General features: G+C 42.3%; 1 protein-coding gene across 2 annotated transcripts in view; it reads left to right on the forward strand.

Moving 5' to 3' along the window:
• LOC110502560 (inactive phospholipase D5-like) overlaps positions 1 to 14,462 on the forward strand; it is a 105,799-nt gene that overhangs the window by 81,889 nt on the left and 9,448 nt on the right. For both annotated transcript variants that reach the window (XM_090217043.1, XM_021580679.3), the window contains exon 3: positions 12,464 to 12,656. In XM_090217043.1, coding sequence (XP_090073169.1) covers positions 12,464 to 12,656 — 193 coding nt within the window. The remainder of the gene's footprint in view (positions 1 to 12,463; positions 12,657 to 14,462) is intronic.

Raw genomic sequence — 14,462 nt, forward strand, 5'->3', positions numbered from 1 at the left:
CTTGCAGACTGGCAGCTCTGGCGGCATCCTGCAGACTGGCAGCTCTGGCGGCTCCTTGCAGACTGGCAGCTCTGGCGGCTCCTTGCAGACTGGCAGCTCTGGCGGCTCCTTGCACACTGGCAGCTCTGGCGGCTCCTTGCAGGCTGGCAGCTCTGGCGGCTCCTTGCAGACTGGCAGCTCTGGCGGCATCCTGCAGACTGGCAGCTCTGGCGGCTCCTTGCAGACTGGCAGCTCTGGCGGCTCCTTGCAGACTGGCAGCTCTGGCGGCTCCTTGCAGACTGGCAGCTCTATGCAGACTGGCAGCTCCTTGCAGACTGGCAGCTCCTTGCAGACTGGCAGCTCCTTGCAGACTGGCAGCTCCTTGCAGACTGGCAGCTCCTTGCAGACTGGCAGTTCTGAACAGGCGGGAGACTCCGGCAGCGCTGTAGAGGCGGAAGGCTCTGGCAGCGCTAAACAGGCGAGAGACTCCGGCAGCGCTGAAGAGGAGGAAGGCTCTGGCAGCGCTGGACAGGCGAGGCGCACTGTAGGCCTGATGCGTGGTGCTGGCACTGGTGGTACTGGGCCGAGGACACGCACAGGTAGCCTGGTGCGGGGAGCTGCTACCGGAGGGCTGGGGTGTGGAGGTGGTACTGTGTAGACCGGACCGTGCAGGCGCACTGGAGCTCTTGAGCACCGAGCCTGCCCAACCTTACCCGGTTGAATGGTCCCGGTCGCCCTGCCAGTGCGGCGAAGTGGAATAGCCCGCACTGGGCTATGCAGGCGAACCGGAGACACCGTGCGCAAGGCTGGTGCCATGTAAGCCGGCCCAAGGAAACGCACTGGGGACCAGATGCGTAGAGCCGGCTTTATGGCACTTGGCTCGATGCTCACTCTAGCCCGGCCGATACACGGAGCTGGAATGTACCGCGCCGGGCTATGCACCCGCACTGGAGACACCGTGCGCACCACAGCATAACACGGTGCCTGCCCGGTCTCTCTAGCCCCCCGGTAAACACAGGGAGTTTGCCCAGGTCGCCTACCTGGCGTAGCCATACTCCCTGTTAGCCCCCCTACCAATACATTTTTGGGCTGCCTCTCGGGCTTCCTTGCCAGCCGTGTTCCCTCATATCGCCGGCTCCTCTCTCCGGCTGCCTCTGCTCTCCTAGCTGCCTCCACCTGTTCCCATGGAAGGCGATCCTTTTCCGCCAGGATCTCCTCCCATGTGTAGCAACCCTTGCTGTCCAACACATCATCCCAAGTCCATTCCTCTTTGCGCCGCTGTTGCTGTTGCCCGTCACCACGCCGCTTGGTCCTGTTGTGGTGGGTGATTCTGTAACGGTTTTCTAGGTGTGAAGGAGAGTCGGACCAAAATGCGGCGTGGCTATTGAGATTCATGTTTAATGAAAAAAGACACTAAACACAAACACTACCAAAACAATAAGCATAACGAAAACCGAAACAGCCTATACTTGTGTAAACTAACACCAAACAAGGACATCAAGACACTAAGGACAATCACCCACGAAACACCCAAAGAATATGGCTGCCTAAATATGGTTCCCAATCAGAGACAACGATAAACACCTGCCTCTGATTGAGAACCACTTCAGACAGCCATAGACTTCACTAGAACACCCCACTAAGCTACAAACCCAACACACCACATACAAAAACCCATGCCACACCCTGGCCTGACCAAATAAATGAAAATAAACACAAAATACTTCGACCAGGGCGTGACAAGGTGTATCAAACCATTCATGCCTAACATCAACTAATGCATTATAATGATGATATTCTTCCTTACCACTTTAGGTTCATCTAAAGATTTCTTTGATGACAACATTATAGATAGCCACTAAGATGTGATTCTATTGTGCATTCCTCTATATGTCTAATTGCTGGTATTGAATGTCTGTTGACGAGGTACATATTGATCCAAGGCTGTGTAGTGGCAGGCTTGAAACCAAATACTGTAGTTTCCGGATGGTGATGGATCTAGAAAATCCTTACACGGGTATTATTTTACTGGAAAACCTTTGATGAGAATATATCTATGAAATCCACTGCTCCTGATACTGCAGTTGGTTAACTATACTGTTGTGGAACCTTTATTGTGATAACATAATATGTTTGAATCTTATTTAAACATTTTATTCTGGCTGTTGGGAGAGGAGCAAAGGTTCATGGGCAATGTTCCCTATAAGCTGCGTGTGTGCGTGGGTGCATAGCTCCCCGGGACTGCCGTGCAGAAGACACATCAACCCGCGCTGAGAAGTACAGTTGAACTTTACTCAACTTTCTAGTTTTCCCCTTTAGTTAACACTATCAACGTTTCCCTATACTGTGGAAGTTGTGATCGAATCAACACAATATTAGTCACTTTCAATGCAACATCCCGAAACAAAACAAATTATGCTAGATTTAGTATGCAAAACTAACTATGCAAGATATTTTATTGTAGGCAGAGTGCATTGGAGTAGGATTCAATTGCACTGACAGGCAAGACTCAGGCCCATACTCTACACAGACCGGTGTGGCATAACCAATCAGAGCTGCAGTAGACCTACAGTATATACAAATAGACCCTTGCCATATATGGATCTGTGCCATTAACTTTGAACTGTTTATGACTATGACTACTGACTATGTTTATGGCATGAGTGGCTGCGAGTAGATGCACTAGTTTTGAGATCAAAGCGAGAGCTGCATGTAGCCACATGAGCACATTTGTTCATATTATTTTCTAGTAGGTGAGTTATTAGCCCAGTTATAGCTCATTTCTAGTCATCAATGGGGGAGTGGTTGCTTGTTACAAGAGCACACAACGTGTGTATTTCTAGCCATATTTGAAAAGCAAGTCAGATAAAGAGCTTTTTTTGTTTTAAAGGGGCAGTGTTTAAGCTAAGTAGGCAATAGGCAGAGGGTAACACAAGTTGTCTGATTCTCTGTAGTAAAGGTGTGCAGTGATGTAAAGTAATTAAGTAAAAATACTTCAATGTGCTACTTAAGTAGTTTTTGGGGGTATCTGTACTTTACTATTTTTTATTTTTACTTCGCTACATTCCTAAAGAAAATAATGTACTTTTTACTCCATACATGTTCCCTGACACCCAAAAGTACCCTTTACATTTTGACATGAAAATGGTCCAATTCACACGCTTATCAAGAGAACTTCCCTAGTCGCCTCTACTGCCTCTGATCTGGCGGACTCACTAAACACAAATGCTTTGTTTGTAAATTATGTCTGAGTGTGCCCCTTGCTATCCGTAAAAAAATATATTAAAAAATTGGTGCCGTCTGCTTTGCTTTAATATAAGGAATTAGAACTGGTTTATACTTTTATTTTTACTTTTGATTCTTAAGTACATTTTAGAAATTCCATTTAAGTATATTTAAAACCAAATATTGTTTTACTTTTACTCAAGTAGTATTTTACTGGGTGACTTTCACTTTTACTTGAGTCATTTTCTATTAAGGTATCTTTACTTTTACTCAAGTATGACAATTGAGTACCTTTTCCACCACTGATGGTAATAATAATAAATTGTATTTTGTAAAGTGGTTTCTTGTATCAAACAACACATGTTTAGTCACCTCCTTGTCTGAAGGACAAGTGGATAAACAGGTTCATCTCAAGTCCTGCATGTTTTTGTCAAAAGTTTCATTGAATGTAGATCTACATTGAACACCACACATTGGCTACTACTGTAGGCTGAATGATAGAAAAAGCTATTTCCATGTTAAAATGTTATAAGATGCATTTTCTCCATTGTTTTTGGTGGTAAGCCACTCTGATAGGCCTACATTAGGATCAAATAGCCACAGTAGCCTACTCAGCCACTGTTATAACTGTAACTTAAAGCATGTACAGCTTCAGTTTTCACAGTAAATGTGCACCAGAAGTTCCACCGACTTTTCACAATGTTCAAGTTTGCGCTCAGCAGACCTGGAATTTGCTCAGTGCCCCAAAAGATTTGAGGGAACATTGTTCATGGATAACAAATACTTGAGTTTGGAGTGAAAGTAGGAGCCATGCTCTTGCTCATGTTATAATTTTGTCCCGTATAAGTTGTGCAGTACTCTGACATTAAACATCAAGTCTAACACGGAAGTCGCAGTAGTCTGGCTAACACCTCACTTTGAAAGTCTAGAATGGCTCTTCGATGTTGTCAGCATAATGCATAGATAATTAAGGGGTCTGTGCTGGTTGGCCCTCCTGTGTCTTTCTCACTCAAACACCCACACACACAGCTACAGTACACAGCCCCAGAGTACTGCCCCCTTCCATACATTGGTTGGATTTTCAAATCCAAACAACGAGAGAACTCAACCCCTGAGGATATTTTTCTACATTTGCGAGAACCAATCAAACGCATTGCACAATTTCTGAGAGAATATTGCATTAACAAACAGCCTCCTTTCCAGACCAGTGTGTCACAACTCGCAGTTCTCCCTGCCCTGTGAGTCACCTGGGTTACGTCAGCCAGGCTAAAGTCGCAGTGTCCCTAGTTTACATTGTTATCGGCCTTACAAATTAGTGGCAGCTGGTGATTCATTCAAGAAGAATGAGAGTTTACGAACTCCATGCTGGATTGTGGATTTTAATTAAATAGCTAGCTAGCTCAGTGAGTATTGCCATGAGTACTATGGACAATGCTTTATGCACTCAATGCTTTTTCCAATTGGTAGTTACAGTCTTGTCCCATCGCTGCAACTCCCTTATGGACACAGAAGAGGCAAAGGTTGAGAGCCATCCATTATCCAAAACACAACCCTGCCAAGCCACACTGCTCGCTTAACCCAGAAGCCAGCCCCACCAATGTATAGGAGGAAACACATACAACTGTAAGTATGCTTGCACCCGGCCCTCTACAGGAGTCGTTAGAGCACAATGGGACAAGGACATCCCGGCCGGCCAAACCCTCCCCTAACCCGGACGACGCTGGCTGCGACACAGCCCTGGATCGAACCTGGGTCTGTAGTGATGCCTCAACTTGTAACGGCTTTCTTGTGGTGAAGTAGAGGCGGACCAAAATGCAGCGTGGTGGTTATTCATGTTCTTTAATGAAGGAACTATACATGAATAAACTAACAAAACAATAAATGTGCGAAAACCTAAACAGTCCTATCTGGTGCAAACACAGAGACAGGAACAATCACCCACAAACACACAGTGAAACCCAGGCTACCTAAGTATGATTCTCAATCAGAGACAACTAATGACACCTGCCTCTGATTGAGAACCATACTAGGCCGAAACATAGAAATACCCAAAACATAGAAAAACAAACATAGACTGCCCACCCCAACTCACGCCCTGACCATACTAAATAATGACAAAACAAAGGAAATAAAGGTCAGAACGTGACACAACTACTGAAATGCAGTGCCTTAGACCACTGCGTCACCCGGGAGGCCTGCACTCAATACTTTTAACATTGGTCAGACTGACTACCTAAAACAACTTGGGACCGGTATAATTAAAAATATACTGTATATATATATTGTACAATTTCAATTGGGATTTTTCTTCAGCTCTCCACAAGGTATTTATGCTAGCTAGCCAGCTCTACTAGCTTGTTAGCCGGTTAGTTAGCTTAGGCAAAGACAGTATGAAGTAGGCAGAAACTGCTTCTCTGATAGAAATCGCTATTTGGCTAGCTAAGCTCATGTGCAGAAATGTCCTCGGGTCTAACGGTTATCTCGTGCCTAACTCAACCACTGAGGATTTTTTTTTACATTTGAGAGAACCAATCAAACCCATTGTACAGTTTCTGAGAGAATATTACATATTGAATAGTCTTGAAAGGGAAAGATGCACACCCCTAGTAAGTTAGTGTAGCCAGCTATCTAAACTTGAAGTAATCATGGTCAGCAGTAGTGAAAAGTATTTTACCAACTTGATGCACTCACCCATGTAGTAGACAAACTTCAGTCAGAGGTAGCCTTTCTGACACACACTAACTTAAATAGAAACACTAATGTTCATTCCCTTGAGCACCCCTCTAGATCTGCCTCACACAGGACAACTCCCCTGTGTGAGCGTGCCAGGGCTGATCGCTGCGGGACGTGCCACCACAGGAGGTTGGTTGCACCTTAATTTGGGAGGGTGGGCTCGTGGTAATGGCTGGAGCAGAATAGGTGGAATGTTATCAAATACATCAAATACATAGTTTGATGCCATTCCATTCGCTATGCTTCAGCCATTCTTATGAGCCGTTCTCCCCTCAGCAGCCTCCCCTAGGAGCTACAGCCATCGCCACCAAGAGGTTTACCCAGTCGACAAGTTCTACCCGAAAAGACGACCGCCATCACCTAGCCCGTACGACAGCCATGGCGGGCATTTCACCAGCTGCAGCACGTGACAGGCAAAGTCACAGAGGAGAGCAGACTTCGAAACACCACTCTCCAACACCATCGTGTACACGCCATGCACACACACTTTGTAGAGACAAAGGTAAACAAACTGTAGCTGGAGATGACAGCTGATCTTCAACTGCCGGTCCTGTGGCCAAACAATGAAAAAGCGAACAATGTCAAATGCTACTGTGCAGATCCACACAGTCATGCTGTCCCCCACTGGACTTTGGGCAGTCCATATTACCGGGGCACAGGCTGGTTACATTGTCTGACAATTTCAGAGACTTTGGTGTGAAGTACACAAATACAAATATACAAAAAGACTGAAAGACAAAGCAAGCACTTATGTTCTCTGTTGTAACGTGACTATAGAAATGAAGCTACATTGTTCACAAATTTTACAGTTTTCTACATTGCTGTTCTGAAACATGGACGTTTCTTTTCCTACGGTAAGAGTACTGTGGGACCTTTATTGTGACAGCATAATGTGTGGGAATCTTATTTTGAAATGTTATTCTGGCTCTTGGAAGAGGAGCAAAAGTTCATGGGTAATTCTTCCATGGAAGAAGGAACCACACTCTTGTCTAGTTTTTTTTACATTTACATCATTTAGCAGACACTCTTATCCAGAGTGACTTCCAGTATTTATTTTTTGGGGGGAGTGCATACTGCTCCCCTGTGGGAATCAAACCCACAACCCTGGCGTTGCAAGCGGCATGCTCTATCAACTGAGCCACATGGGATCTTGTCACGTATAAATTGTGTAGCACTCTGACATTAAACATTGAGTCTAACGCTGAAGTCGCAGTGTCCCTGGTTAACATTCTTGTCACTGACCTTACACTATGTTTATGTACTTCATACATGACATTATACATGTAAGTCCCCACATAAATATTATTTTCAAGTCATATAGGGGATAATGAATCAAGGGGCATAAGCACAGTTTGTCAAACTTGTATTTTTGGCTACTGAGTACCAGTGCAATCAGTCTCGTAGGCAGTCGGTCTATGCACCCAGTGCCCTATAAATTAATGATCTGTTTATTTTTTTCTGGCACACCTTCAGTCGGTAGCATCCAAGACACTCTACCTTGGTCATGTACTATACAGTAACCAGACAGTCTCAAAGTTCTGCCAGTATCTGGAGTGTGAATGAATGAATTGTCTAAGCCACAGCAGTATTATAACTCAACGAAACCCCAGGGTCAGGCCCAGGCTGTGATATTCTTACTTTTTATTTTTAGGAATTTATCCCCAAATATTTATCCCCTGTATTTGAGTTATTTCTCAGCAATATATCAGAGACACTTCTAATTGCTTTACAATAATGCATAATAACAATGGCTTTTTATGACTTTTATAACATAGGCATGTCTAGTCATTCATCATGCAGTTCCTTCAGAAAGTATTCAAAGCCCTTGACTTTTTCCACATTTTGTTGTGTTAAAGCCTGAATTAAAAATGGATTAAATTGAGATTGAGTGTAACTGGCCTAAACACAATACCCCATAACGTCAAAGTGTAATTATGTTTATTTTTATTTTGAAATGTATTAAATAAAAATGAAAAGCTGAAATGTCTTGAATCAATAAGTAGTCAACCCCTTTGTTATATCAAGTATATAAGTTCAGGAGTAAACATGTGCTTAAAAAGTCACATAATACGTTGTATAGACTCACTCTGTGTGCAATAATAGTGTTTAACATGATTTTTGAATAACTAATCTCTGTACCCCACACATACAATTATCTGTAAGGTCCCTCAGTCGAGCAGTGAATTTCAAACACAGATTCAACTACAAAGACCAGGGATGTTTTCCAATGCCTCGCAAAGAAGGGCACCTATTGGTGGATGGGTAAAAAATAAGAAAGCAGACATTGAATATTCCCTTGAGCATGGTGAAGTTATTAATTACACTTTGGATGGTGTAGATCAATACACCCAGTCACTACAACTACAAAGGTACAGGTGTCCTTCCTAACTCAGTTGCCGGAGAGGAAGGAAACCACTCAGGGATTTCACCATGAGGCCAGAGTTTAATTGCAGTGATAAGAGGGAACTGAGGATGGATCAACAACATTGTAGTTACTCCACAATACTAACCTAAATGACAGAGTGAAAAGAAGGAAGCCTGTACAGAATACAAATATTCCAAAACATGCATCCTGTTTACAATAAGGCACTAAAGAAAAACTGCAACAAATGTGGCAAAGAAATTAACAGTATGTCCTGAAATCAAAGTGTTATGTTTGGGGTAAATCTAACACATTACTGAATACCACTCTTCATAATTTCAAGCATGGTGGTGGCTGCATCATGTTATGGGTATGCTTGTCATCGGCAAGAACTAGGGATTTTTTAGGATAAAAAGAAATGGAATGGAGCTAAGCACAGGCAAAATCTTAGAAGAAAACCTGATTCTCTGCTTTCCAATAAACACAGGGAGACAAATTCACCTTTCAGCAGGACATTGACTTAAAACACAAGGTCAAATATACACTGGAGTTGCTTACCAAGATGACATTGAATGTCCCTGAGTGGCCTAGTTATAGTGTTGACTTAAATGAGATTGAAAATCTATGGGAAGACATGAAAATGGCTGTCTAGCGATGATCAACAACCAATTTGTCAGAGCTTGAAGAATTTTTTAAATAATAATGTTCTGGGAAAATCTTAGTGACTTTCCCAGAAAGACTCAAAGCTGGAATAGCAGCCAAAGGTGATTCTAAGATGTATTCACTCAGGGGTGTGAATACTTATGTAAATGAGATATTTCTGTATTTCTAAAAACATGCTTTCACTTTGTCATTATGAGGTATTGTCAGTAAATGGGTGAGAAAAAAATAAATGTAATCCATTTTGATGTCACACTGTAACAACACAATATGTGCTATAAGTCAGGCGTTATGAATACTTTCTGAAGGCACTATAAATGGGTAACATTCACAGAGCCCTGGATGCTACTATCAATATAGCTTCTACCATTTCACATGGCAGTCTGCTCCAGTCTGCTCCAGCAAAAACAGTTTTTTAGACATTATTTACCAAAGTATTCAGACACTTTGCTATGAGACTCAAAATTGAGCTCAGGTGCATCCTGTTTCCATTGTTCATCCTTGATGTTTCTACAACTTCATTGGAGTCCATCTGTGGTAACTTCAATTGATTGGACATGATTTGGCAAGGCACACGCCTGTCTATATAAGGTCCCACAGTTGACAGTGCATATCAGAGCAAAAACCCAAGCCATGAGGTCGAAGGAATTGTCCGTAGTGCTCCGAGACAGGATTGCGTTGAGGCACAGATCTGGGGAAGGGTACCGAAAACTTTCTGCAGCATTGAAGGTCCCCAAGAACACAGTGGCCTCCATCATTCTTAAATGGAAGCAGTTTGGCACCACCAAGACTCTTCCTAGAGCTGGCCGCCCAGCCAAACTGAACAATCGGGGTAGAAGGGCCTTGCTCAAGGAGGTGACCAAGAACCCGATGGACACTCTGACAGAGCTCCAGAGTTCCACTGTGGAGATGGGAGAACCTTCCAGAAGGACAACCATCTCTGCAGCACTCCACCAATCAGGCCTTTATTTTAGAGTGGCCAGATGGAAGCAACTCCTCAGTAAAAGGCACATGACAGCCCACTTTCTGTTTGCCAAAAGGAACCTAAAGGACTCTGACCATGAGAAACAAGATTCTCTGGTCTGATGAAACCAAGATTGAACTCTTTGGCCTGAATGCCAAGCGTCATGTCTGGTGGAAACCTGGCACTATCTCTACGATGAAGCATGGTGGTGGCAGCAACTCAACAAATACAGGTGTGCCAAACATGTAGCGTCATACCTAAGAAGACTCAAGGCTGTAATCGCTGCCAAAGATGCTTCAACAAAGTACTGAGTAAAGGGTCTGAATACTTATGTAAATGTAGTTTTTAAGTTTGTTATTTTTTGTGAATTTGCAACCATTTCTAAAAAACAGTTTTTGTTTGTCACTATGGGGTCTCCATTTTAGAATAAGGCTGTAACATAAAATGTGAAAAAAGTCAATGGGTCTGAATACTTTCCGGATGCACTGTACGTGAATTATGGATCCTCCACCTGCAGTCCAAATAACACACATGGCTGCACATTGGGATTTCACCTAAGTGTGGGGTAATTCGCACTGACTGTGAATAAATCAATGGACTGCCTTAGTGCAGAAACAAATGTTCTTCCTATTCTCATTTTACACAAACCTACTTGCTGTCTACAGGCATATAGAATCCCCATGCATGATTTTCTGAGGGAAATGGGTTGTGTTTATTGTTTTTAGTAAGATTACGTGTTACCCTTCGCTGGTTTTCCATTTCCCTGCTTTTTTCATTATGAGATGATTATTATGAGCTATTTGGTGTGGTGCCCCTTTCGTATTTCTAATTCTAATGGTAAATAATGCATGGAGTGATAATGCATGCTATTTTCAGTGTTTGTTTATTGCATGTTATTGCATTTGGTAATACATGTTTTAGAGATTGAAAGCTAGCAGAATAATCTACAATACTTTGTTGATCCTGACCTAAATCAATCCAAGTTAATTTCACATACATTTATTTGACTGCCATGCTCTTTGGGATATGTAGTGCTTTCATTATGGAACATTTGAACAGCTTATCCTTATTTTACCATATTCCTCATCTTTCTCCAACATCCTGACCTGAATAAAGTGGTTAGTCAGTAAGTCAATGTTTCTGTCTCATCACCTGTCAGTTTGGTTTTGCAGCACTGACAATATTCCATCAGCTTGCTGAATCAACCAGGGCCAGGAAATGAATTGTTGTCTGCGTTCACCATTCACTGCTTTCACCCCATTACTGCTTTATATGATTTACTGTGTTTCCCTCCAATATTGAACCAATTCCCAGCATGAAGAATATGTGCTCAGCATTGGATCGGTATGAATCAATGACCTGGCAAGATAAAGCAGGAGCCATTCAGGCTTGATATAGCATGCAGTGTGTCTAAAGTACTCAGCCTGACACATTAAATCCAATATGTTTACCTGCCGGGCAAGAATGGGGTTTTAAACATTAAGGACAGCAGGGAACAATTCTCTGTCACCCAAATGGCAAGAAACCTGGACTGAACTTTCTTGGAAAATGTGGCACATTCTTGGAAGATTGTGTTAAATTAGCTATGAGCAATTAGTTATGATGTTTTTGTGGCATAAGCACACAGTTTGACGTGCATTGTGCTGCCTATGCATATTCAAATAGATTCTTCGGTGTCGGTTAGGACTGTGTTGCGTGTTTGTTGTCAGGTTTCCTTTTTCACTAAGGCCTGGATAAATTACTGGAGACACAATAGAAACAAGTACATAAAGTGTTTCTGAAATGTATCGGGTGGTGTAAAGAAAAAACTACGACCTGGGTTCAAATTCTTTCAAATACTTTAACTGTAATTAATTAAGCTTGACTGGTGCAATGGAACTAATGGAATACTCCCAAAACTGCAAACCCTGCCCATCCAAGCAGACTGAATCTACTGCTTGAAGTATTTCAAAGAAAACAAGTACTATTTCAACCCAGGCTTGATGACTGACTATTGGTCTTCGGACTTCGCTGGCTGGGTATAGACATCTTTTTGCCATTAACGTTTCATTTCCATTACATTTATGATACTAAAATTCACTTTACTTGAAAGCATATGGGGAGAATGATGCCCTTGAAAATGTATTAAATTTCATTATGAGCTCTGCCATTGTGTTCCTGTTAGAAGGCAGTTCAGCCACTCTTCTATTCACCCCTAAAATCTATCTTGTGATAATGCCCAGACGGAAGGTGTTCTCAATCTAAAACATAGTGCAGGAGGTAGTCATAGGTGAAAGTCAATGAATATGACCTAATTTTACAACATCCCAAGGCAGCTGCACAAGTTACAGGTGATTCTGTGGCTAATACAGACGGACATAATTGGCTCTTGAAGACTCAAACTACACATCAATGTGCTGTAAATTCATCTGTTAGAAAGAACATTTTGGGGGCTTATTTAATGAAACTTCTCTGGCTTTCAGGTCTTTTTCATTACAAACCTGAAAAACAGCCATTTGTCTTTATTACATGGGATGATTTTCACTCTTTTACAATCACAGGGTAGTGCTTGTGGAGAATATTCCAGAAGATGTCACCTTCTCTGAGAATAGTACGGCCCACCTCACCCTCTCTGCTGGGCTGCATAGCCTACTGGACCTGGCCGTGGCTGGTCGTTCTGTGGAGATTGTGTCACCACAATGGAACCTGAACTCCTCTGACAATGAATCAAGCTTCCTACCATCTTCTAGGCAGGTAAGCACAACAACCAACCAGGTAGTCCCCCAGGCCAAGTGAGGCATTAGCAGGGGTGGATTGGACATCTGGCAATTCTGGCAAGTGCCAGATGTCCGGACAATTTTTTTCTTGGGTAAGCTGGTCAAAATTTAAAATAAATATGTTCATATAAACAGTATGAAAATAAAACAATGAAAAATGTGACATGGCAGCCCATGGACCTGTTAAGTAAAAAAATAAAGATTTTTGCACAATTTCTCTGTTATCCTAATCTATAATGAGCCTTTGGCTGAACAGTTGGCTGAGGTCACGCAAACGCACATTCAAAGTCAAACGAGTCACCAGCAAAAATACCCACTTCGACCCAGTCATCAGTTAGACAGCCAAGATCATGGACCGTAGAAAACGGAAAGGGTGCCTATAAATGTAGAAAGAGCACATTCTACATTGTAATTTCACTCAAAAAATCATATTTTTGGGCCATCTAAAACCATGATTTGGTCAAACATGAATCCTGTAATGAAAGTGTCTGCCCTGCCCCTGCGCCCTCTCTGGGGCCTGCTGCTGTTCATGGGTTGCATGTTTCATCACAATATTGTTTTGAACGATCGTTTTGGACTGATGCCCAACTGAGCATGGGCATCAGAATGAATACATGGCTACTAGCAGTGGGTATTATATTTATCTATTATATTTGTATTTAGTTAGAGATCTAGTTAATGTGTTGAACCACACATTTTATTTGCATATGATATTAGTTAGTGCACATAAAGATGTATGTAATTCATCTCTATTAAACCTGAAAAAAAATCCATAATAGCCATAGCCATAATGCTTACTTTACGTTGCAGTTTTACTAATGGTCTTTTTCTAGTCAGCAAAACCAGATGCTCATAACTGTTGACCTAGAATACAAATTACATATTTTCCCCTTATTCCACCTGCTTTGACTTGCTTTCTATGATAAGCTTCAAAGATCAGCCAGTGAAAATCTCCCTTTAAAACCTTCATATTCTGTTAACTAATACCCAAATAATGTTGTTGACTCATCCTATACTTGTATTTGTGGTCAATGCATACATCGGAGAGAAAAAAATGAAAAATATCCCCACCTCAATCTTTTATCTCAAACAGACCGTTTAAAAAATGCTAGTTGTATGATGTCATCCTCCTGAGGGGGATGAACTGGCCAATCAGCAGTCTAGAGGAGGATGAGCTGGTCAATCAGCAGTCTACACGTGTGAATATTTATAATGACCGGTATACGCCTACACCATTCTGTTGTTTGGGGAACGCAGCACCATTCCAACACAGAAAAGCTGATTTTTAACATGCTTAATTAAAAACATTTGGAAATAAATTTAAAAAAAATATTGTAAATAAGTAGAGGTCCTATTTCATAGAAATCTGGAAACACTGGGCAGTTACTTTAAGCCCAGTCTTATCCATACCTCACACATTGTATGTATAGACATACTGCAGGCTAGGAATGTCCTCTTTCTGCCAGAATGTGCCATTAGTAGTCCTAGGTTGCAGGCAAAGCTGAGCCCATCCACTGTGTTGGCACACAGGCAGACTCCAAAACAGCTGACAGCCATTAGCATCCAAACAGCCCTGCTTATACTGAGGTTAAACTTACACTTGGGTTTGGCTAAAATGGCAGCCTTGAGTTTTGGACAGCCCCTTGTATCTACCCACTGGTGTTTAGTTAAACTGAACAAAAATATAAATGCAACATGCAACAATTTCAAAGATTTTACTGAGTTACAGTTCATAGAAGGACATCTGTCAATTGAAATACATTCATTGGGCCCTAATCTATGG

Source organism: Oncorhynchus mykiss, chromosome 23 (genome assembly GCF_057628025.1).
Source record: "Oncorhynchus mykiss isolate SJ-2025 chromosome 23, ASM5762802v1, whole genome shotgun sequence".
Classification (NCBI taxonomy): Eukaryota; Metazoa; Chordata; class Actinopteri; order Salmoniformes; family Salmonidae; genus Oncorhynchus; species Oncorhynchus mykiss.